Raw genomic sequence first — 22,942 nt, 5'->3', positions numbered from 1 at the left:
TCCTGGAACTCACTCTGTAGACAGACTGGCCTTGAACTCACAGATATCCACCTGCCTCTGCTTCCCAAGTGCTGGGATTAAAGGCCCGCCCCACCACCTTCAGCTGACAGTAATATAAAAAGGTAAACTACAATGCAGGTAGATATTGAGCTGTCTTAGCATCCACGGTATTCAGTCATTCACACTTGGGTACTGTTAGGAAAATGATTACCAAAAACTGTACACTCCATATTTCAAGTCAGCACGCTTTGCCTGAAAACAGAGTATGTAAGATGTCTTCCAGCTCCTCCACCCCACCCCACCCCACCCCACCCCACCCCACCCCCCAGAGTTTCGGGCTTGTCTGTGTTGCTCCTTTTTAGTTGATGGGAATCAAGCTGTTGGACCAGGTGCTGAGAAAAGAAAGGGCCAGAGCTAAAAATACTCCAGGCCACTTGCTTTATCGACTTTCTACCTATGCTTACACAGGGGACCGGCGCTGACATCGACTAACCAGGAGGACGGTTGTAGGAGTTTTTAACTCCCGATAAACCCAAGCAGCCCTGGCTATAGCCTGCAGCACCCTCTTCCTGCTCCAGGCCACAGAGCACACCACAATAGTTTCCCCGCTGACTTACAGGACGCCCCTTCCTCTCCAGCAGATAGACGTCTCATTAATGTTCATGGTGTTTGTGCAAAAGTTAAATGCCACTCACAGTGGGGTCCCCAAATCTGCAAGATGGTGTCCATACCAGGTCAGTTAATGGAGCCATAATAATACACTAACTTAAACTATGATTGCTTCCAGATTTTTATGGCAGAAGGGTTCCTTGTGGCTGCCCGGTTAGCAATTATCACACACACACACACACACACTAATGCACAGGGCCCCAGGTAATGACCGTGACCTTGCTCTAAACAACCCCTTTAAACCTTGGAGGAATGGCAACGGCCAGTCAGTACTCTTATCTTTAAGGGACACACAATAAAGATGGGGTAATTCCCGAGAAAGTACTTAAGGAGCATGTAAGATTTGCTATTACAGAGGATAGGCTTTTTCTTATAAAGTCCAGTTGCTTTTCTAATGAAAGAGAATGTCTAAGTGGCAGAGGTCACTTTTGATGCCCTTCCCTTCAATCCCTAACTGAATCCAGCTGGTAGCTCATCCTTTTCAAGCCGAGTTCCAAGGCTCCACGCCATGATGTTTACATGGTCAAAACCCAGCTCTTGCCTTAGGTCTTCACAGCCTCTCCGCAGGAGAACGTCACCAGCTTCTGGGAGGAGAGAGGCCCGGGAGCCGGCGAGGAGCGCCTCTGTAGCCTGGTGAACAGGTGTATGGAGTAACTCCCTAATCCGGGACTGCTCAGGTGGGAAAGGTTTGGATTGCTCCTTTGGGGAGCCTGCTCTGAGGACTTTCGCCTCCAGGGTTTCAGGCTAAAACCACAGGAAACTGTAAACCCTGCGTTAAAAGGTGTTGGGAAGTGTTCCCTCTCCATCCGTCATAGGACTCTCTCCTCCCTGCTGCTTCGCTTCGTACTGTCCTTAAAGACAGAGAAACCTCGTGCTATGCTCAGGTTTCTTGGATAATGGATAAACTAGAGAGTCTGCGGGTGATGGAAGACAAGACTGACCGGGTTTTAAAGAGAAGAAATAAATCAGATTTGTGCCTGGGACCACTTAGCTCACTCCTGCCTGTGTTCTCTACTTCCCAAGCTGAGTCCAGGAAAACCATCGGAACCTCGCGAGCTATCTGCTCTAGCTGGTTGGTGAAGATGGAAAAGACAGCCCTGCCAACGCGTTTCTGCTGGGCAGACTTTCCTGCTTAGGGGATGGAAGGTGGAGTTGGCACATCCCCGAAGCCGGACAGGGTCAGGATCTGAGTGGCCCAGCTCTGCTGCTGGCTCTGGCTTCCCTGGCGCCTTGGGACTCCGGGGAGCATCCGCGGGGAGGCGGGCAGTGCGCATCAGGAGCGCAGTGCTAGAAGATGGCCAGCCTGCAGCCACTTTTCCCAGGACTTTGCTCACCAACTGCCAGGCTTTCCTGGAGAAGACAACGGGAGGGAGAGGGAAAAGGCCCCAAAGGCGCCGCCTAGATATCTCTCCTCCAGAGATGGGGCGCAGCAGCCCCTCTCCGACCCTGCCCACCTCCAGGACGGGAGAGGCCGATGCGCAGAGCTCCAGGATGCCCCTGCATCTGCCGGCACCGAACAGGAGGTGTTGCAAATCACCGCTCTCGTTTTAAAAAAATAAATAAAATTTAAAAACCACCTGGGCAACCGAAATCCTGAAGCAGCGCTTACCGTTGGACCGCCGCACGATGTTCTCCAGAAACGTGTTCTGCGGGGCCACCAGTCCCCGCCGGCCCCCAGCCATGGTCATACTCCCGACTGCCCGGGCTCTGGAGGCGTCCGGTGCCGCGTCTCACCGCAGCAGGCGGCCGGGCGCACAGCCTGCAAAGGTGCCCAGTTCCCTGCGCCCCATGCGCCCCGCAGCCCCGGAGCGCAGGGGCGGCGGCTGGTTCCCGCAGCCGCCCTCACCGCGCTCCGCACCTCCCCGCTGCGGCCCGCCGGGCTGTGCGCTCGAGTGCCCCGGGCTCGGTGCGCCGTGGCCGCCTCCCGTGGGCGGAGGGAGCCAGCGGATCCAGGGCGCCCCCTACCGGGCGCGTATCCCGCGGGGACCCAGCCGCAGCCGGGAGCCGCGGGCGAGGCTGGGACTGCAGCGGCACCCTCTGGGCGAAGCGGGAAGTGTGTTCAGAGTGAGCCTGGGGCTGGGTGCTGAGCAAGCCAGCGGCTTTCCTGATGAAGTCCACTCTCACCTCTCCCCACTCCCCGAAAAGGTTACAGGGAGTCTCAGAAACACGAGGGTGAGACTCTTCCTTTGCACTGCTTTGTACCAGAGTCAGGACCTTCTGCGTTCTGCTATGTTTCTTAGCCTGCCTATCAAGCTTCCCCGGAAATCAACCAAGTGTCTAAGGGGGCCAACTTGGTGACTGACAGATTCAGTCCCAGGTGCCATTTCGGTTTGTCTTAACTATCAACATGCGTGCAGCCTCATCGACTGGTAAAGGGCCCCTTCCACCTGGTTGTTGTCCTCTCTTACAAAGCAAGAGTTTTGCCAAAAAGAAAAACAACAGAACATGAGTTGGTCCGTTGTGGTTTCTCGCTAAAACGAGATTCTTAGGAATCGTGTGTGAGGTTAAAAACGGAAGCAAGCGGCTGTCCGGCATCAAAGCGGTGGGCTGCCTCTGCAGCCTTCCCAAAGAGCATCGGACTGTAATTAAATAGCCCTAACCGTGGCATGGAGGAGCCTCAGATTCTTAATCTCAACAGCTAATTCTGTCCAAGCACTCGCTCACAGTTGTGGCACATGCTCTAAAGAGATTAGGCCGAGGACAGGACGCTGAGTTTTAAAGTTCTGTCCTGGGGCCTGCAGAGGGCTCCGCAGGGAAGAACGCTGGCTGTTCTTGCAGAGAGACCTGGGTTTAGTTCACAGTCGTTCAAAAGCATCTGGAGCTCCAGTCCTTCGTCTGATCTCTTCAGGCATCAGGTACACACATGGTACGCACGCATATGTGCAGGCCAAGCTCTAATACTCCTAAGATAAATCTGGGTAGAAGTGCCAAATCACATGTCATTATTGGAGTGACTAGATGAACGGGGCCACTATAAATGTCATCTTTCAGATGCTGTGTGGGTGGACACAAACCCAAGCAATGGCTCCTGCCAGCAGACTGGCATGAACTGGCTTGAAGGTAAGGCTGGATTTCTCGCCTTGGATAGCATCAGCCCCCAGGTTCGAGCTGTGATTTCTTAAACACTAGCGCCGTCTAGTGGTCCTTTTGTGCTATTACAGATGAAGTAACCACAGTACCTGAAGAACGTAATTGGCTGACTTGCGGGCTACCCACTTCATTTGATTAGGTTCATTTGAATAAGGCAAGACCTACAGCTGTGCTATTTATCGTGAGAAATGCACAAAGGGCCATTCTACAGGATAATATAAATACCCTTCAATCAATCTCATGCACCTGTGTGTGGAAGAGACAACAGTGTGGGGTACCTATCATAAAGCGACCATAAAATTTCTCTCATGTTCTGTGGCTTAGAAAAAGAGAAACATATGGTATTTGTTTGCGGTGAGAGCCTTGGTAGGTTAACTCTTGAACAAAAGGAGCTTGGAGATAGGCTTCCCTTTTTAAAAGGTGTTTCTCGGTGTAGACTGATTGTATGCACCTTTTTAGAGACTGGTTTTCATTGCACACAAAAACAACATCAGAAAGTCAGCGATCTTTAACCACATTGTAACAGTTCTCTTTTTAAAGCACACCCAAGTGTTCTCTGTGTCTGGCTGGCCCTTGGCTCATCGGACTGGAGAGACAGTCTAATTCTTCCCTGAGAGGTGAAGGAGGCTGCCCTTGCTCCCTAAGCACCCCATCTTTCATACACCCACAGCAAATTTGAAGTCAGACCAGACACAAAAGACCTTGTCTTGAAGCACACACAGAGAAAGAGAGAGAGACAGAAACAGAGAGAGAGACACACACACACACATACACAGAGACACACAGACACACACACACGTAGAGATACACAGACACACAGACCCAACGAGAGAAAGACACACACATACACAGAGACAGATACACACACACAGAAAGACACACATACACAGAGACACACACAGAAAGACACACTACACAGAGACAGAGACACACAGACACACATACACCAGTTCCTAGTGAACTAATGAGCAGAATTACATCACAGGGAAGCCTGTTAAACTCCTGCTCACCCTCAGGGCTGGGGCAGGGCTGCCTCCATGTGCCTGATGGGGGAGGGGGATGCGCTGATATGACCATTCCACCCCACTGTGACTAACTCAATGGATATTTTAAAGTTTCCTTCCAAATGCCCACCGCAGTGACCCATTTCCTCTGCTTGCAAAGGAAAAGAGTAGGCCAAAGTCACAGTTCAAAGTATTGTCCTTGCCAGCATGGACCTGAGTTCTGCTGAGCAGGGTGTGGAACTAGACAGAGCAGTTAACAGCTGATGCTACTCTCACAAAGGTCCAGAGCTCAGTTCCCAGACACTCTGTGGAGCCGCTCACAGCCACTTAGAATTCCAGCCCAGAGGAGTCAAAGTCTCTGGCCTTTGAGGGCACCTGCACTCATGTGTGGTAATATTTTGTGCTGTAACAAATAAAGCTTGCCTGAGGATCCGAGTGCAGAGCCAAGCCATAGTGGCCAAGCAGTAGTGGCACATACCTTTAATCCCAGCACTCAGAGACAAAGAGTCTCATGAGTTCAAAGCCACCCTGGAATAAGGCTATTGAAATAGAGTCCACAGCTTTGATCACAGCGCTTGGTAGGTGGAGACAGGAGTGATATAGCTGGGCAGAGAGAGAAATATAAGGCAGGAGCAGACAGGAACTCAGAGCACTCAGTCTGAGGACTTGTAGAGGCAGGAACCCTTACAGTCTGAGGCTTACATAGAGGTAAGAACTAGTGGTTTGTCCACCAGTGGTGGCGCACTCGGGAGGCAGAGGCCGGTGGATCTGTGAGTTCAAGGCCAGCCTGGTCTACCAGTTCCAGGATAGACTTCAAAGCTACAGAGAAACCCTGTCTCGGGAAAAAGAAAGAAAGAAAGAAAGAAAGAAAGAAAGAAAGAAAGAAAGAAAGAGCTGCTGCTCTGTTCCTCTGATCTTTCAGCTGTCACGCCCTAATATCTGACTCCAGGTTTTTATTATTAAGATCAACTAGAATTCATGCTACACACACACACACACACACACACACACACACACTCATACACAGACACACAGACACAGAGAGACACACACTCACACACAGACACACACAATCCTAGCACTGGAGAAAAAGCGACTGGCAGCTCCTTGGGGTTTTGCCAGTCAGTCTCACCTGCCAGGTGAGCTTCAGAGCAGTCAGGGGCCCTCAGAAAACACAAAGGGAGGCGGTGCCTGAAGATTGACACCTGAGACTCCTCTGACCTCCACCTCCCCACCCGTACCCCAACCACACTGCTCGCCCATTGGAAAATAATTTAAAGGTTTCTTACAAGAGTTACATTTTATTTTCAGAACTATATACACAGAGTCTGGTTTTACCAAACACAGCAGATTAAGGAAGCAAAGCCGTGATGGTGGACACCGACTCTCGGCTCTTGGAAAACTCAGCACACATTTAGTGATGGCTTTTTGTGATTTCTCTGTGTCCAGCTCCTTTCCTTCTTTGCTGTACTACTCTTTGTAAGAAAACTACAGCTCAGCTTGCTCTCGCCACAGAAGTCCGCCCTGTTGCCACCCTAGAGAGCCCCTTCTAAGGAGAATAGTTATTCTACCCAGCAACCTAGAAGCCAAAGGCTGGGGCAGGCTCACTTGATGCACTGACCCAGGCCTCGGCTCTCCAATCCTGTGCAATTTCTGCTGTGAAGTGACAAAGCTGATCTGCTCCTCTCTGCATCCTAAAAGGTTTGGGGGACACTGCATTCGGTTTAGAAAGCTCAGGTGCTTGAAGGTCCCTTAAAGAAAAGTAGCAAGTCAGCATGGAAACAAACCAGATATAGACAATTAAAAACCAGGGAAAGGTACCTGCTATATCATTAATAATCATAGGAGGAAAAAGGCAAAAAAATGAGAATAAATTATGAGCCTAGAGATCAATAAGGATAAAAATACTACTAAGAGAATAAATCAGGCATTTATTTACAGTGGTGCCTGTAATCCCAGCACTCAAGAGGCAGAGGCAAGGCAGGTCTCTGAGTCCAGGGCCAGCCTGGCCTACATAGAGAATTCCAGGACAACCAGGGCTACACAGTGAGACCTTGTCTCAAAAACTGGAATAAAATAAATAAGGAGAAGAAAGGCAGGGAGAAAGAAGTAAGGTTAAAGAAAAGAAACATTAAAGATCTGGGGAAATGGCTGGGTGGGCAAAGCACTTACTGCCTCCTCTCTCCCAAGCAGTTTAGTTTTCCCTGCCTACCTCTATTCCCTGTGCAGGCCCAAGACGGTTTCTTTATTAACCAATGGTACTCACAGCATACAGAGGGAATCCCACATCAGACAGAGACAATGAGTTTCTGATGTCAGAACTTTCATCAATAAATGTAGAGAACTGGCTAATTACACGTGGCTCTTCAGATGCAAACAGAATGAGCATTTTTGAAATTATTTTCTAATGAAAGGGAAGCTGCTGGTGATGTTCTAGTAAATGATCCTGTTGCCAAATCACCTTCTTAATATTTATGTCTACACCCATAGATTTGTATGACCTTCGACCTTGGTCAGAAATTCTGTAAGTGGAGACTGCTCTTTTGTTTCCTGACTGCTCAGACCCAGCTTTTGCTTGTTTTGTTTTGTTTTACAGTAAGAAATGGTTAAGGCAAGGAACCTATAACTGTCCAAAGTGCTGAGAATAGCAACGTGAGTGCTCAGCTGTGGAGAATCATCTCTTCAACCTCCCTCCATCAAAGCTCAGAGGATCCCGAGGAAGAGCGGGCAGGAGTGTGAAATCTGGAGGAATGCTGTCTTTTAGACATGGTATGGCTGGTGCACACAGCCCCCAGCAGCTCTGGTTGACTCCACAAGATCCCAGCATAGATGGGTAAATGGCACAAAGCCCACCTCTAGCTGAGGTGCTGCTACTGGCAGTTGATGGCTGATGAGGGAGGGGGAGTCACTTTTCACTGATGGCGTGACCATACGTAGCTTGCCTGTTGGAGAACCCTGCATCTTTGCGTTCAGGGTCAGCACTGATTAGAGCTGGGGAGTAAAGAATAATAATAATAATTTTTAAAGCGGACCAGGGTTGGAGGGTGGTGATTTGGTTGGTTCTAAGAGGAGTTGGAGGAAAGTAGTGGGGAATGGGTAAGATCAAAGTGCATTGTATACATACAGGAAATGTTTAAAGAATAAATTTAAAACATTATGTTTTACAAAGCTGTAAGCTCAGAAGAAAATGGGCCCCCAAAGAACCTACCTTAGAGCCCCTACTTTGTTCTGATACTGTGCCATCTTAGCAACATCTTGATTTTTTAAAATAAACTTTAATTTAGCTAACTTCCCCCCCCCCCCCATTGCTGCAAAGTAAGTCCACCAGAGAACGCACAGACATCCTCAAAGCCAAATAGGAAGTCTGTGTTTCCACCAGTGACCGCACAGGGAACTTGCCCACATCACATAGCCACAAACATCACCACTGTTTTTCTTCTGTGCACAAAACCTGCCCCCTGGTCGACACACTTCGGTTAGCAAGAGCAGTTGGCAAGACGCAAAACCCAAACAGCAGGTCTGGTACACTTAGGGATTTTCCTGCATCCCAAAACTATGGACTATGGATGGATTAGGTCTTTGTTTCTGTCTGGGCAGGTGTTGGGCCCAGAGGGCAGGCTTTCAGGTTAGACAGAATACTGTCTCCAACATGGTGTTAGTTGTGCTGAAGTCTGGGTCCTGTTACATCATGAGAGTTATCAAACTCAAATAACTTACCTAAATATTTGAAATCTAAACTTCTTTCCTTTTGGTTATTTACATGTCTTACTCCAGCAGTATTTAGTGAGAAAGTTGCTTTTAGTAATACAATAAATCAATTAAGTTTAAAGAATAAAGATTCCAATTCAGCTGAGAGTAAGAATGTGCAACCATGTCTCTGTCCCCTCACTGCAAACAGGAGGGTTGCTGTGAGTTCACGGCCAGTTTGGGCTACATAGTTCTGAGCTAGCCTGGACTACAGTATAAAACTGTGTCTCAAAAAAAAAAAAAAGATAAAGAAAGGATGCTAGCATCATAATGAGTACATCCTCACCGCCAGTATACTGTTGTATTTCATCCCTACTGTATTCCCAGCATCATATGATCAATAAAGACTAAAACCAGAAAAATTCCCCACTCCTATGTGAAAGAATACAGAGATGGCTACCCCTATTTGTAGTCAACACCGTAAACAAACAAACAAACAAACAAAATGCCCCACTACCAGACCACTAGCCACTGCATGTCGTCACACGCTGGCCTTAATGTAAAGCTATTACGTCACACACTTGCCCAGGCTCAGTCGTTCTGTGCCTTGTTGACTGTGCTGTGCTAGCTTTGTGTGTATCATGGTGACATAATACATAATAAGACATAATTTAGGGAAGAAAGGGTTCCAGTCCATAACTGCAAGTCAGTCACAGTGGCAAGAGCTTGAGAATGCTGGCTGGAGAGATGGCTCAGTAGGCAAGGGCACTGGCTGCTCTTCCAGAGGACCAAAGTTCAATCCCAGCAACTACACATTGGCTTATAACCATCCATAACTCCAGTTCCAGAATACTCTACACCCTTTCTGACCTCCTGGGGCATGGCATACACCTATATACATAAAATATTTTTTAAGAAAATTTAAGGCCGGGCGGTGGTGGCGCACGCCTTTAATCCCAGCACTCGGGAGGCAGAGGCAGGCGGATGTCTGTGAGTTCGAGACCAGCCTGGTCTACAAGAGCTAGTTCCAGGACAGGCTCCAAAACCACAGAGAAACCCTGTCTCAAAAAAAAAAAAAAAAAAAAGAAAAAGAAAAAAGAAAATTTAAGACCTCGAAACAGCTGATCACACCATAGTCACAGTCAAGAGCAAATAAAAATGAATGCTATCTCCTTGCTTAATATTTGGCCAGCTTTTTATACTCTTATACAGTTCAGGGCCCAGCATAGGGATTGGTGCTGCCTGCAGTGGGCTGGGTAAGTTAGCAATTTAGACAGTCCCCCGCAGATATGCTCACAGGTCAACCTGATCTAGATAATCCCTCAGTGAGACTCTCTGGTGATGCTAGATTGTCAAGATGATAGTTAGAACCAACCAACATGCATGCCCTAGCCCACACCCTGTGATAATCCTCCCCTGGCTTCTTCCTTCAGTGACATTACTAAGTCTCTCTCAAGGCTATATGCTCCTTTACTATGGTAAATCTAATGTGATTAGATTTTGTTTTGTTTTGCTTTGCTTTCTGGAGGTTTTTGGTGAGAGAGCAGTCAATATTTCACAGTTGAAGAAATGTACCCAAACACCTTCAGCTATTTCTTGAATAGCCAGGTGTTAAGACAGCTGTAACTAATTTGAAAGATTCCACTCTACCGGCTAATATCTGCATTTGGGCATAGGTGCCAGATTAGATACAGGAAACAGACTTGGATCATTTAGTCTCAGAGGTTCATGAGCAAACAACTTTAAACAGTACGGCAGCATTAAAAATGACAATCTATAAAAGCAACAGAAGTTTGAGTTCTTAAATCAAGTGAAAATGTACTACCATCTGCTCTTCACAGTGACACAGCTATAAACCGCATAAATAAGTCTCGGGCCCTCGAAGAGTTTCCCAAATGAGGCTTAAAAGCAGATGCAAACAAATGAGAGCTAACGTCTAGGAGCTGATTGATGGCAAGGAGGAAAGCTCAGAATTTTCCAGGTGATCATAAGAAAATCCTATGAGTCCTTCTGAGGCAGTGTACACCGAGACCTACAACTGTCACACTCAGGGGCTGCAAAGAGTTATTCCAAAACACAAAACTCAGCATAAAAACGCAAAAGTAATTATTTCAAATTCATTGGCAATACTTTGTTGACTTCAGAATGAAGCAAGGTGAAGAGACTTGCAAAGGACACAAAAGGACATGAAGTGTGAGCCATACCAGGTCTCTGTATCTGTCTCCCCCCACCTCATCCCACCCCACATAAACATAATAACAAGAACGAGGAGATATTGCCCATATCAGGCTGCGGAGTCCTCCCTACAGGAGGTAAAGTTGGATTCTGAGCACACTGCAGAGGGGAATTTCAGGACAAATCAGTGTGAAGCAAACTTGCTGAGTTTGTTTAACAGAGCTAAGGGGTAGCACAAGCTTCAGGGTTAAGCACAGGTGGGGAGCGGGACAGGGGAGTGTCTTACTTAGGGTTTCTATTGTTGTGAAGAGACACCAGAACCACAATGCTTGTAAGAGAAATCATTGAATTGGGCCTGGCTTACGGTTTCAGAGGTTTAGTCCATTATTGCCATAGCAGGAAGCATGCCGATGGACACATTGCTGGAGAAGCAGTTGAGAGTGCACCATCCGTGTTAACCCCACCAAACAAGAGTAAAGATCTTTATTTTCCATCAGGCAGGGCTATCTCCCTGAAGTGGGGTTTGAAAATACAGCACTGAACACAAGAGGAGATTGGGTTACATAGTGTGAGAACCGCAGCTAAATGCTGGAGGTAATTTGTGTTCTCACTCCCCTAAACAAATCTGTCTGACCCATCAGCACTTACACTGGATGTGCTTGATCACACGTGAGCGGGAGGCACGCGGACAGGAAATATGTCAGGGTGTATGCTTGTCCCTGATTGGACCTGGTGGAAATATGGTGAACTGTGGGTTTTGCCTTTTTAAGCCCCTGCAAAAATGTGACTCTTGGCCAGTTTCTGGGAACCTAGGAACCAGTCCATCCTCCTGGCCAGTATTTAATTAAAGTTTGCTTCAATTTTGGCTTTAAATTGAGGTAGTAGTCTTATTCTTGACCAGTGAGTTTAACAACAGTCAAAACAAAAACAAACAAAACCAAACAAACAAAAGAACACACCAAGACTGGGGGTTTTCAAGTGTTGGATGGTTTCCAGAGGAATTTTGGTTGCATAGGAGCTTGGAGAGAGAGAGAAAGAGAGAGAGAGAGAGAGAGAGAGAGAGAGAGAGAGAGAAGCAGGGAAGAGGGAGCAAGCCAGTAGGAGGCATGCCCCTGTGGTCTCTGGTTCAGTTTCTGCCTCCAGGTTCCTGCGCCGACTGCCTTTAACAATGAGCTGGGGCCTGAGAGCATAAAATAAAATAATCTCTTCTCTCCCCAATTTGGTTTTCGTCGTGGGGCTTTTTCACAGCCACAGAAGAGCACACTGGTTTTCTTCTGATTCCTGTCACGTTTCACATTGTTCTGCACTTACCACTTGGCACGCTAAATCATCCACGCAAGGAACAAATTGGTCCAATTTACAACTAAGATTGAGACGCCTTATACCTACAGACTCTGTTTCCCAGCCTGGAGTACAAGTCGCCATCCAAAGCTGGGCAAGAGGTGTGTTTGAGACACAGACTGGAGAAGACATTTCCAGTCCTTGAGATGTACTAGAAAGATGCCCTGTTGTACATTCTGATTTGGTTGATTCATTTCCCTCAGCACATTTTACGCACTGGACACCTGGGAGCTTTACCTTGCAATCCGTGTGCAACCCATACGTCTTTGGTCACATGAGAGAAATATTTGAAAACTGGCCAGATAAGCTGTCAGCAGCCCTGACTCCGCCCTCCAAATCAAACTTACCAAGCTGGTTGTCTCTGCCTCTCTCCAGCGCTCCCTTCAAACCCTGTATACATCTCCTTTCTCTCCTGGGTGCCCCCAATTCTGGGTAGCTATTTCCCCCACTGCTTCCTTAGCCAGAGTGTGGAAAACATGCTTGTCTCCTGTTTTTCTAGAAGCCTAACCCTGCTCTCCAGAAAAGTCAAAGCAAATCCAAAGCCGGAATATCAAATAGAAAAAGAAACATTTTTTTAAGAAAGTCGGGGAGTTACTTTGTATCTGAATGTAGTAGTTTATCTCCATGTTCCCTGAGCCAGAGATGCAGCCCAGAACCAGCAGTCTGGGGAATTCCCCACAGGGCCCTTCACCCATGGACAGCCTTTTGAAATGGAGTTGGAACTCATTAAAAAGAAAGCTTAATATAGGTTTAAATACCAGGTTAATAGAAAGACAGGTGCCCAGGGATTGATAAGGCATGACCAAGAAGGGTATGGGCTTCATGGGAAAGACACTCAATGTACCAGATGCTAAAAACAAAATCCCACACTAGCTCAGAATTGAGTACAATAAAGGGTGTTTTATTTAGGGGTAGACTCACATATCACAGACCTTTGCTCAAACGGGAAAACAACGGAATCCAGCAGCCAGAAGAGAGAGAGAACACAGGCTTCACATCAGCATTTATAGTATAAGAGGCCATGTCCAAGTGGGTGAGTAACTTAAAGGCTACTGGTTGTAAGAATTCCTATAGCACCTCCCCCTTTTGTTTAAATAAGAGAGTTCTAAGCCTAATACAAAATTATATACAATAAGAACAAATATCAAGTACAAAAATTAGAATTACAACCATAAACAATATCAAACAAGAAGCATGTGATAAATGTTTCAATAACTATCCTATCCTAAGGAGTTTAAGACTTGTATTATAAATAACTTGGCCAAGTCATGAGAGGAAAGTAACTACAACTATCTAGTCTTCAACCCCATCAAAGACCCGAGAAGGGAAATAATATTACTTGAGTAATCAGAAAGTGCAATCCAGCAGCTTCCAAAATATGCAACAAATGATAGAGACAACTGGCTACCTGTGCAATCACCCGAAGTCTCATATTTGCAACATTTGAGCAACCAGTGTTGGCTAAGGCCTAGAGTAACTGATAGACCATCTTCAGAGGCAGGAAAATTTTTAAAACCGTCTTACCCTGTCTTGCCTGGATTTGACAGTCTTTTTTCTTGTATCCTGCTTGTCCTCTCTGGATATCATGCATTTTGTCAGTGGTAAATGCATGGGCAGTTCCTTGCCCAAAGGCCAGTTTTGCCAAGAAGAAAACAAGTTCCAAGTGGAGTGTCTTCAGTGTTCAATATTCTCTCAAGAATAGATCAGTGCTGCCAGGAGCAATCGTGTCTCACTTCAACAGAAACCTAAGTTATTTAAATTCCATATTTTACAGCTGTTTGAAGTGGCTAAAGATTACCTATCTATGAAGAATACAATCTCTGTTTATCTAAAGAACCTGATTAGTCTAACTATAAGGATGACAAACATGGATGACTATTGATTATAATTCTTAACACCTATATAACTTAAAGACTAAGACTTCATATTAGAATATTAATCTTTAAACAACTGTGTAACAAATGAGGCCAATGACCTCAAAATGTATCAATTTACAAAATGTCTTAAGCAGAGGTAGAAGCATGCATGCATACAATATAACAAAATAACTTTGCCTAGGTATACAGATATTGTAGACAAAAATAGGAACATATTCAATGTGTGTTATGTATATGGGACAAAACTTATTTCTGATTATATCTTGAACCTGTATGAATAATGAAGTCAATTCTGTATCATCTGTATAAATTCAGCGGTTTTGACATGCAAGACAACTCTTCCTGCATATTGTGAATCAGTAACTATTTGAGAGGTTCTTTAAAATCCCTTAGTACCATGAGAACAGCATATAAATCTGCCGTTTAGACAGAATTATAAGGGCTTCGTTCCACCTTACTTAAATCTTATTTGTAACCTGCCTTTCCTGATTTATTTGTATATAAATAGCATAGAATGTACAGGCTCCACTTATTTGTGCATCACGTACAGTGTGGGGAAGGATCCAAGTAGTTCTCTTTATAAGATTAATACTATCACTTTTTGAGATAATTGCCATTAATATCTCCTAAAAATTTAACACAAACTCTTTGCCAAGGTTCATTGCTTTCCATAATTTTTTAATTTCAAAAGTAGTAAAAGGCTGCTGGGTCTATACCTGCTAGTTGATGAAGTCTCAATTTTCCTTTTATAATTAATTCAGAGACTTTTTCTCTATAAGTTTTTAACTTTTTACATGGTTTATGTGGCAAAAAGATCCACTCTAAGATAATATCTTCCCTTTGCATTAAAATTCCTGTGGGGGAAATTCTGGAAGGCAATATGACTAGAATGCAGTTAAGATTTGGATTCACCCTATGCACATGTGCCTTCTGTAACTTTTCTTCAATGACAATCAATTCCTTTTCCACTTCATCTGTTAATTCTCTGGGACTGTTTAAGTCTTTGTCGCCATCTAAGGTTTTGTTTAAATGTACTGTTAGATCAAATGTTTCCCAACAGCTGACTGTTGACTGGACATGTCTCCTAACAATCTTTGAAAGTAATTAGGAATCTACAATTGGTCTTTCCTAATTTGTGCCTTTTGTGTTCTAATTTTCTGGAAACCTATTTTACAGCCTTAGGTAATTGACAAAATTTCCTCTCTGTAATTTTTCAGGAGAAATTTGTAATCCCCATTTTGGCAAAACTTTCTTTACTTCTTCAAACATTCTAAAGTATTTATGTTTGAATTAGACAGCAAAATGTCATCAACGTAATGGTAAATTATAGAGTTAGGAATTTTTTTACATATTATTTCGAATGGCTGACTTACAAAGTATTAACGTAGGGTGAGGCTATTGAGCATTCCCTGTGGAAGAACAGTCCACTGGCATCTCCTAGTAGGCTGAGAACTATTTTAAGTAGGCACCATGAAGGAAAATTTTTCTATGTCCTTTTCTTGTAAAGGTATAGTGAGGAAACAAGCTATTAATTCAATAACTATAAAAGACCATCCTTTTGGTAATAAAGAAGGCAGAGAAATTCCAGATTGAGGAGGGCCCATAGCTTGACTTACCTTGTTGACAGCTCTTAGATCTGTTACCATTCTCCATTTACCAGATTTCTTTTTAACAACAAATACAGGAGAATTCCAAGGGCTGGTTGATTCAATATGGTGAACGTCTAGTTTCTCCTGTACCAGCTGTTCTGAAGACTGAAGTTTGTCTTCTGCTAAAGGCCACTGTTTAACCCATATGGGTTTCTCAGTTAACCTTTTTAAAGGTAGAACCATTGGTGCATCTAAAGGTTTGTCAGTTGCTTTATGTTCTTGTACAGCCTGAATGGCTGGTGACTTTTGTGTATAGTGCCTTACAATATCCTTCCTGAAATTATGAGTTTCTGGGACTGCAAGAATGTTAATTTGGGTATTCCATTGCTGCAGCAGGTCACAACCCCATCAATTCATTGCAATATTAGCTGCATATTCCTTTCTGTCCTCCTGGCCCTATGCATTCAACCCATCTCATGCTTTGTTTCACTTGAGATAGGGTCCCAATACCTAGGAATTAAACATCTGCCTCTTGCAAAGGCAAATTCAGATGCCAAGTGTAGAAGGAGCTTCGGATTGCATTCTGCCACCCAACTCCCACCACCGGCTAGCTTTACCCGAAATAACAACACACAAATTGTATTCTTTTAAACACTGCTTGGCCCATTATATCTAGCCTCTTCTTGGCTAACTCTCGCACCTGGACTAGCCCATTTCTAATAATGTGTGTAGCACCCCAAGGTGCGCTTAGTGGAAATATTCTAGCCTACGTCCATCCTGGGTTGGAGCTTCATCGCGCATCTGGCTCTGAGAGGAGCTATGGAGTCTGAGCTCACTTCCTCTTCCTCCCAGCATTCTGTTCTGTTTATTCCACCTACCTAATTTTCTACCTATCAGGGCCAAGCAGTTTCTTTATTTTTTAACCAATGACCTTCCTCCATCAGCCAAGATTCTGGAATAATGATACTCATGTCTGCACCCATGTCTATCAAACCCACAATTACAATGCCATTTATATGCATTCTTAGATTTGGTCTTTGATCATTTATATTTCCTATTGGAATTTTTGATTAATCCTCCAAATTTATTCCATCCTACAGAACAGTATGGTTTTTTACAAAAGACTCTGGATGTTTTAATTTTTCTGGTGAGACATGTCCTTCACAATGACTGGGAATGATTGGACCACTTTGACTGTCTTTTGTTGATTCAGTGTCAGCTTTTGCCACACCTCCTACATGATCCAGAAGGTTGATACCTTTTATTTTTGCCATTCCTAGAGGAGACATTACTTCTAGGAATTCCTTGTCTACAATCCCTTCTCAGATATCCTATTCCACCACAATTAAAACATTTGGCATTTTGATGTCTCCTCATAGCATTAGAAATTGTTTCTCCTATCCAGGCTTCAATACTATAGTCAAGTGTCTTAATACTCATTGTGTGCGGGATCCATTCGTCCACTGGTACTGATATAACCTTTAAAGGCCCAAGTATCTTTCTGCATTCTCAGTTGGCATTTTCAAAAGCCAGAGATTTAATAAGTACTCATCTAGCATCTGGGTCTGTTACTCCTATTTGTACAGTCTTAGTTAATCTTTGTAAAAAAAAAAAAAGTCACTAGTGGGTTCTCTCTGGCCCTGTTTATTTGAGTCAATTTGTTTTCCTAGTTCTTGAATCCTGTCCCAAGCATTTAAGGCTGCTTTGTAGCAAAGGGACAAGATTTGTTCATTGTAAAAAGCTTGTGCCTGTGGGTCAGCAAAAATGCTCTCACCAAGAATTTGATATTGGGAAGTCTCAAGTCCTTTTGCTTTTCCCTGTTTTTCTAAATTTTTTGCCTCTTCTCACAAAATAATATTTCCACAAAAGTTAAGGCCCATTATCCAGGACTGCTGAAACTAATTGAAGCCAGTCATTTGGGGTAACCTCATTGCTAGAAGTCCATGTCTTTACCATCTCCCTAACAAATGCTGAATGCAAGCCATAAGATACTACTGCTTGCTTAATTTTTTTTTAGATCATTCATTCCTATAGGTATCCATCTACCATCTTTGGATCCTTTTGGGCCTTTATAACTTGATGATTTTTCAGAGTTGATTACAGGGTAGGAAGCTAAAACCCTAAGTAAGTCATCTCTGACAGGTACTGGTGATGTTAAATTCTGTCCTTGTGTCTTCTTTCCATGCTTATTAGTTCCAATAATTTCCTCAATTATTTCCAATCTTTTTACTACTGTCTTTTTTAAAGTCTGAATCTCCTGACCTGTGTATATTTCTAGTGAATTCATTGAGACACCTAGCCTCTGGTCCTCATTCTGCACATGTGATTCTAAGGTCTGAAATATTTTCTTTTAAAAAAAATCTCATCTTTGGACATTATTTGGATCATGTGCTGATTGCCTAGAGAGACAGTCTATCTGCTAACCTATCATAACTTTTTAACAGATTTTGATTGTGAAATCTAACAGTATGAATTACTTCAGATAATTTCTCAGTACCCTTTGGTATGGATTGGATTTTACCTGTCAAATTCATGTTTTCCTTTTCAATAGTATTAATTTTTCAGGTAACTTTTGATTTTTGATTCCTGTCAGCTAGCTGTTCATTATGAGTCTGTAAAGACTGTGTCATTTCTAAAAGTGCCTCATTCTTGGCATTTAAGAATTTAAGAAAACCATTTTCTTAAGGATAAAATATGAAAAACTGATATATCCAATAAATGGATATATCACAGTAACCATTTAAGCCTTGCAGAATACAATCCATCACCAAAAAGGTTATTAAAATTTTGCATGGTAATATCTGCCATTATATAGCTTTCAAGTTTATTGATTTATCTATTAATCAAATAGTTACCTGTGTTATGAGAGCTGGTAAATTGTTTTAGGTGTAATAATCGTGATTGTCCAGTGGGTGTCGCAGTTGCAGAGTCGCGACCTGGGGCGGCTTGAACAGTCCTACACAGCTTCAGCCTTCTGCCTTCGTGCTGGTCAAATACTGATAAATAGGCTTTGCTTGGCAAACCAAAAGCAATCAAATCAACTCTGTACTCGGAGCAAGGAGCCCAGAACTCACGAGCAGGGAGCACAAACTGGAAGCTGTGCAAGGGCAACATGGCAGGGAATGCGGCAGTGTTGGGGGAAATGTGTACAAGCTTGGGAAATTTCCAAGTCACCACATCACCACGCACTTATCTCTGCTGTGGCGGGGTTTTACAAAAAAAAAAAAAAAAAAAACACTTAGTAGGTGAATGCAAGCCAGGCAGGCAGGGATGGGAGACCTGCTGGGCCATGGACATTTTGGGCCTTTTGGACTGGTCCACTCAGTAGGTGTGGAGTTGGGATCCACGTGTGGCACCAGATAAAGACAGACACTAAAAAGAAAATCCCACACTAGCTCAAAATTGAGCACAATAAAGGGTTACTTATTTAGGTGTAAACTCACAGATCACAGTCCTTTGCTCGAATGGGAAAATAGCAACTGAATCTAGCAGCTGGAAGAAAGAGAGTGGGTGAGGGTAAATGCCCTTTACATGGGCATTTATAGTATAAGAGGTCATGCTCAAGTGGGCAGGTAACTTAAGGCTACTGGCTGAAGGATTACCTACAGCACCAAAGTATCTTAGTCTCAGTGGTATATCAGAAGGTGTTGGAACTGAATTGCTCAGTTTGCTTCTACGGGGCAAATCCTCAACCCCACTCCACCTCCCGACTATCTCTTTTCCCTCATAGATATATGATATTAAAAGCTGTCTCCAGCAGTACCTTGGATAGAACTGTATATTATAAGGTAAAAACATGGGTCATACAGGTTAGAGGAGGGGGGTTAAGACATGTCTTTTGCAGTAACTGAGGTTTCTTCTAGTTAGAGTCCTAGAAAACTGTAGTTGTGCCTTGTTGAATACCTTCTAGATAATGATTTTTTTCAAGTGTTATAAGAGGCTTAACTGTTTCTATGTTTTTCTTTTCATGGGTTAGTGTATGTGCACAAGGGCATGCATATTTACTGGTGTGTGTGCATGCATGTTCCCATGTGCATCTTGGTGCACAGCATGAATCTTCCTTTATTGCTCTTCAACCTTATTGATTTTGAGGCACAGTTTCTCAGTCACACCTAGAGCTGGCGGCAAGAGCTTGTCTCATTAACCAGCCTACTCTAGGGATACCTTGTCTCCACCTTCTGAGGCAACCATGCCTACGCCACATTTGCTTGGGTTCTGGGGAGCCAAATTTCCATCCCCCCTTTTTTGGTTTTTCTTTTCTTTTTTTCTTTTTTCTGTGCGTTGGTCTTTTGCCATGGGTATCAGATCCCCTGGAACTGGAGTTACAGACAGTTGTGAGCTGCCATATGGGTGCTGGGAATTAAACCCAGTTCTTCTGGAAGAGCAGCTGGTGCTCTTAAACTCTGAGTCATCTCTCCTTTCTCTCTCTCTCTCTCTCTCTCTCTCTCTCTTTAAAAAAAAATTGAGGAAGCCCTGCTCTCAGTACTCAGAACAAACCAGATGTTGCTCTGTAGAAAGAGAGTGACCTAGATGAAAACCTCAATCAACAATGGTTGTTTTTTAAAAAAAATAATAATATATTTAAATTTATTGTATGTGCATTCATGTGAAGAGGTCAGATCCCCTAAAATGGGACAGTTATGAGCTGCCTTGTGGATGCCAGGAAGAGCAGCCAGTGCTCTTAACTGCTGAGCCATTTGTCCAGTCCAAATTCTGTTTGAATTTTCAAGACAGGGTTTCTCAGTAGCTATGAAGCCATTCTGGACCTCATTCTATACAGATCCACTCGCCTCTGCCAACACCACCCGGCAAATCTCCATCTCTTGCTTGTTTGGCAAACATTTTTAATGCTTAGCCATCTCACCAGACCCACTTCCATCTTTGAAGTTGCTGTACCTAAAAATTTGAAGAAATCAGTTATAACTTCATACATGTATATCTTAAATGAAAATATTACACACCTGTAGAAGCATATCTGAATTTTTAAAATTCAGCAGATAGATTTTAATAGCAGAACAAAGGTTTAAAAAGTGAATGAAGTTCAATTTAGAAAAATAGAAACTACTCAGTCTATTATAACAAATGGGAACTGGGGAGATGTCCCAGCAGTGAAGAGCCTGTTACCAGCTCTCCTCCACGGGGTTTGACTCCTCCTTCTCCCTTCCTCAGGCACCTGCAACTCATGTGCACACACCCACAAACATACACATAATTAAAATATAAATAAACATGTAAAAATTTAAAAGTTTGCCAGGTGATAGTAGTGCACACCTCTAATCCCAGCACTCAGGAGGCAGAGGCAGGCGGATCTCTGTGAGTTCAAAGCCAACCTGGTCTACAAGAGCTAGTTCCAGGACGGGCTCCAAAGCTATGGAGAAACCCTGTCTCAAAAGAGTAAAATAAAGAGTTTAAGGAATATTAACCTGTTGGAGACCAGCTTCGACAAGGAAACCACTTACCAGGGGAGAGGTATTGGGATTAGAAAAATATGTAAAGAGAACAAAGACGTGAGTGAAAATAATAAAACAGAAACATAGAATAGTGCCGAGAGGAAGTTCCAGTGAATACTGAAATTAGCCCACATTTAATTTTCCATACACTTTAATACCCCAATACTCCAGGGAAGAGAAGGCAAAAGGCTGCGTTAACATGACACAAAGGACAGCTAGAACAGATATTTGCTTCAATACTTTAGACATCAAGCCATTAATTCATGAGAAAAGCATTCTGTTGTTTAAGCAGTGAACCCATCCTAGACCAAGTATCCTGAGGGCAGTCACTCCCTAGGTCAAACCTCCTAATTCAAAAGAAAGAGCAAAAGTATGCTAGAATTCTCTGATCTTTGGTCAGGGTGGAGTGGATCAACCAATGTGGGCCATCTTAATGTCCAAAACACCAAGTAACCACACCTTAGGTCAGGGCTTGTAGCCATGCTTGTCAAAACCTTTGAACAAGCTAAAACTCTCTGACCTTCAGACAAGGTAGAAACAGGCTCACATTTTCTGGGCCTCCATATTAACTGATTCTAAAATTCAGAGATCAGTGAGAAACGGAAAAAAAAACAGTGTCTGGGGCATACCAGGCTATCACACTCATAATTCATGACAGCTGAGGTTGCCTACGCAGGTCCTGAGCAAGATCATGATCAAGCCGGCCAACAGAGCAGCGTTGCTGGGCGGGGCACAGGAGCCCCCACCTCTAGCTGAGGATCTAATGAAAGGAACAAATGGCTGCTAAGGGAGGAAGGCTAGTTTTCCTCAGGGGTGTGGTCCTGGTAGATTGACCATACTTCCATAATGGCCCCACACTCATACATATATGGGCAGCGCTAGCTGGACTCAGTAGGTTATTGAAACAAACCAAAATCAGAGGCTTGAAGTTGGGAGAAGGATGTGGGGAAGTGGACCCAGGAGGTAGAACTCAGGAAAGGGGTGAATATGGACATATGAATGCCTCAAAGAATAAATAAAAGTATATTTTAAAAGTTATTAAGAACTTAGGTGCTAAGAGACTATATGAAAAGGTCATGATACAAGCAGCTGGAAGCATAAAAGTTAGAGGAAAAATGGGGTAGAAAAAATACATCAGGAATTTATGGCAACAAACTTTCTTTCCCAAATTTTGTGGAAAACATAAATTGTAGGGCCAACAAATACCAAACAGAGCAAATACAAGGAAAGCCATCTCCAGACAATCAGAGTCGTGGCTCCCATTGCTCCCACCCTCTGCCACACCCTTGTGCAATCCACTCCCCCAGGGTGTAGTCTGAACCTACTGTATTAGTCTTTGTGTCGATGTGGCAAAGACTTGCCGTAAACCCCATGAAGGAAGAAATGTTGGCTTGGACTTGCAGTTTCAGAGAATCTGTTTATGGTTGATTGGCCCCGTGAGATTGGGCAGGATGCTGTGGAAGTAGAGGCATCTATTAGAGGATGTTTTCCATCATAGCAGATAGGCAGGAAGGGCTGGGTCTACTGACCAAGTACACCCTCCTAAACCCTGCACATTCTCCCAAAGTGGAACTGCCAGTTGAGGACCAAGCACCCAACATGAGCTTTGGGGAACATTTCATACTAACACTAGAACATCCAATTATTTTTTCCAATTAATAGAATACAATAAAGCTAACAGAATATTGCTTCCGTGGTTAAGTGGCAATCATATGACCCCTTTTAGTGTCTTGCTGGCTTTCCCTCCCTCTATCCATCTTTATCCCTCTCCTTCCATCTGCTTGCTTGTTTTCTCCATGTCCTAAATTTTTTTCTTGCTTGTTTGGCTTCCTGAAATACGCTGAAATGTAAGATACTTTATGGAGTGGGCCATGATACAGCACACCTTTTTCACGAGGAGGATCAACATACACAGCTCTATGTGACGAATCGGGGTCTACAAACTGCTCTGCTCCTGTTGGAACCGGAGCCTTGTGCAACAGAGATTCTCGTCCCCCTGGAACACAGCACTCTGGATCCCAATAGTCGTGGGCACCTCTGTGCAGTTGTTGTGAACAGCA

General features: G+C 44.0%; 1 protein-coding gene across 2 annotated transcripts in view; it reads right to left on the bottom strand.

Moving 5' to 3' along the window:
- The window catches only part of Kcnh1 (potassium voltage-gated channel subfamily H member 1), a 296,080-nt gene extending 293,503 nt beyond the window's left edge, over positions 1–2,577 (bottom strand). For both annotated transcript variants that reach the window (XM_041635334.1, XM_041635336.1), the window contains exon 1: positions 2,279–2,577. In XM_041635334.1, the coding sequence (XP_041491268.1) occupies positions 2,279–2,357 (79 nt within the window). In that variant the 5' untranslated portion in view covers positions 2,358–2,577. The remainder of the gene's footprint in view (positions 1–2,278) is intronic.
- Between the last annotated feature and the right edge of the window lie 20,365 nt (positions 2,578–22,942).

This window comes from Microtus oregoni, unplaced genomic scaffold, assembly GCF_018167655.1.
Source record: "Microtus oregoni isolate MIOR12 unplaced genomic scaffold, Mior012 000047F_ref0000412, whole genome shotgun sequence".
NCBI lineage: Eukaryota > Metazoa > Chordata > Mammalia > Rodentia > Cricetidae > Microtus > Microtus oregoni.
Note: the sequence above shows the minus strand (reverse complement) of the source record. Positions and strands in the feature narration are given on the sequence as shown.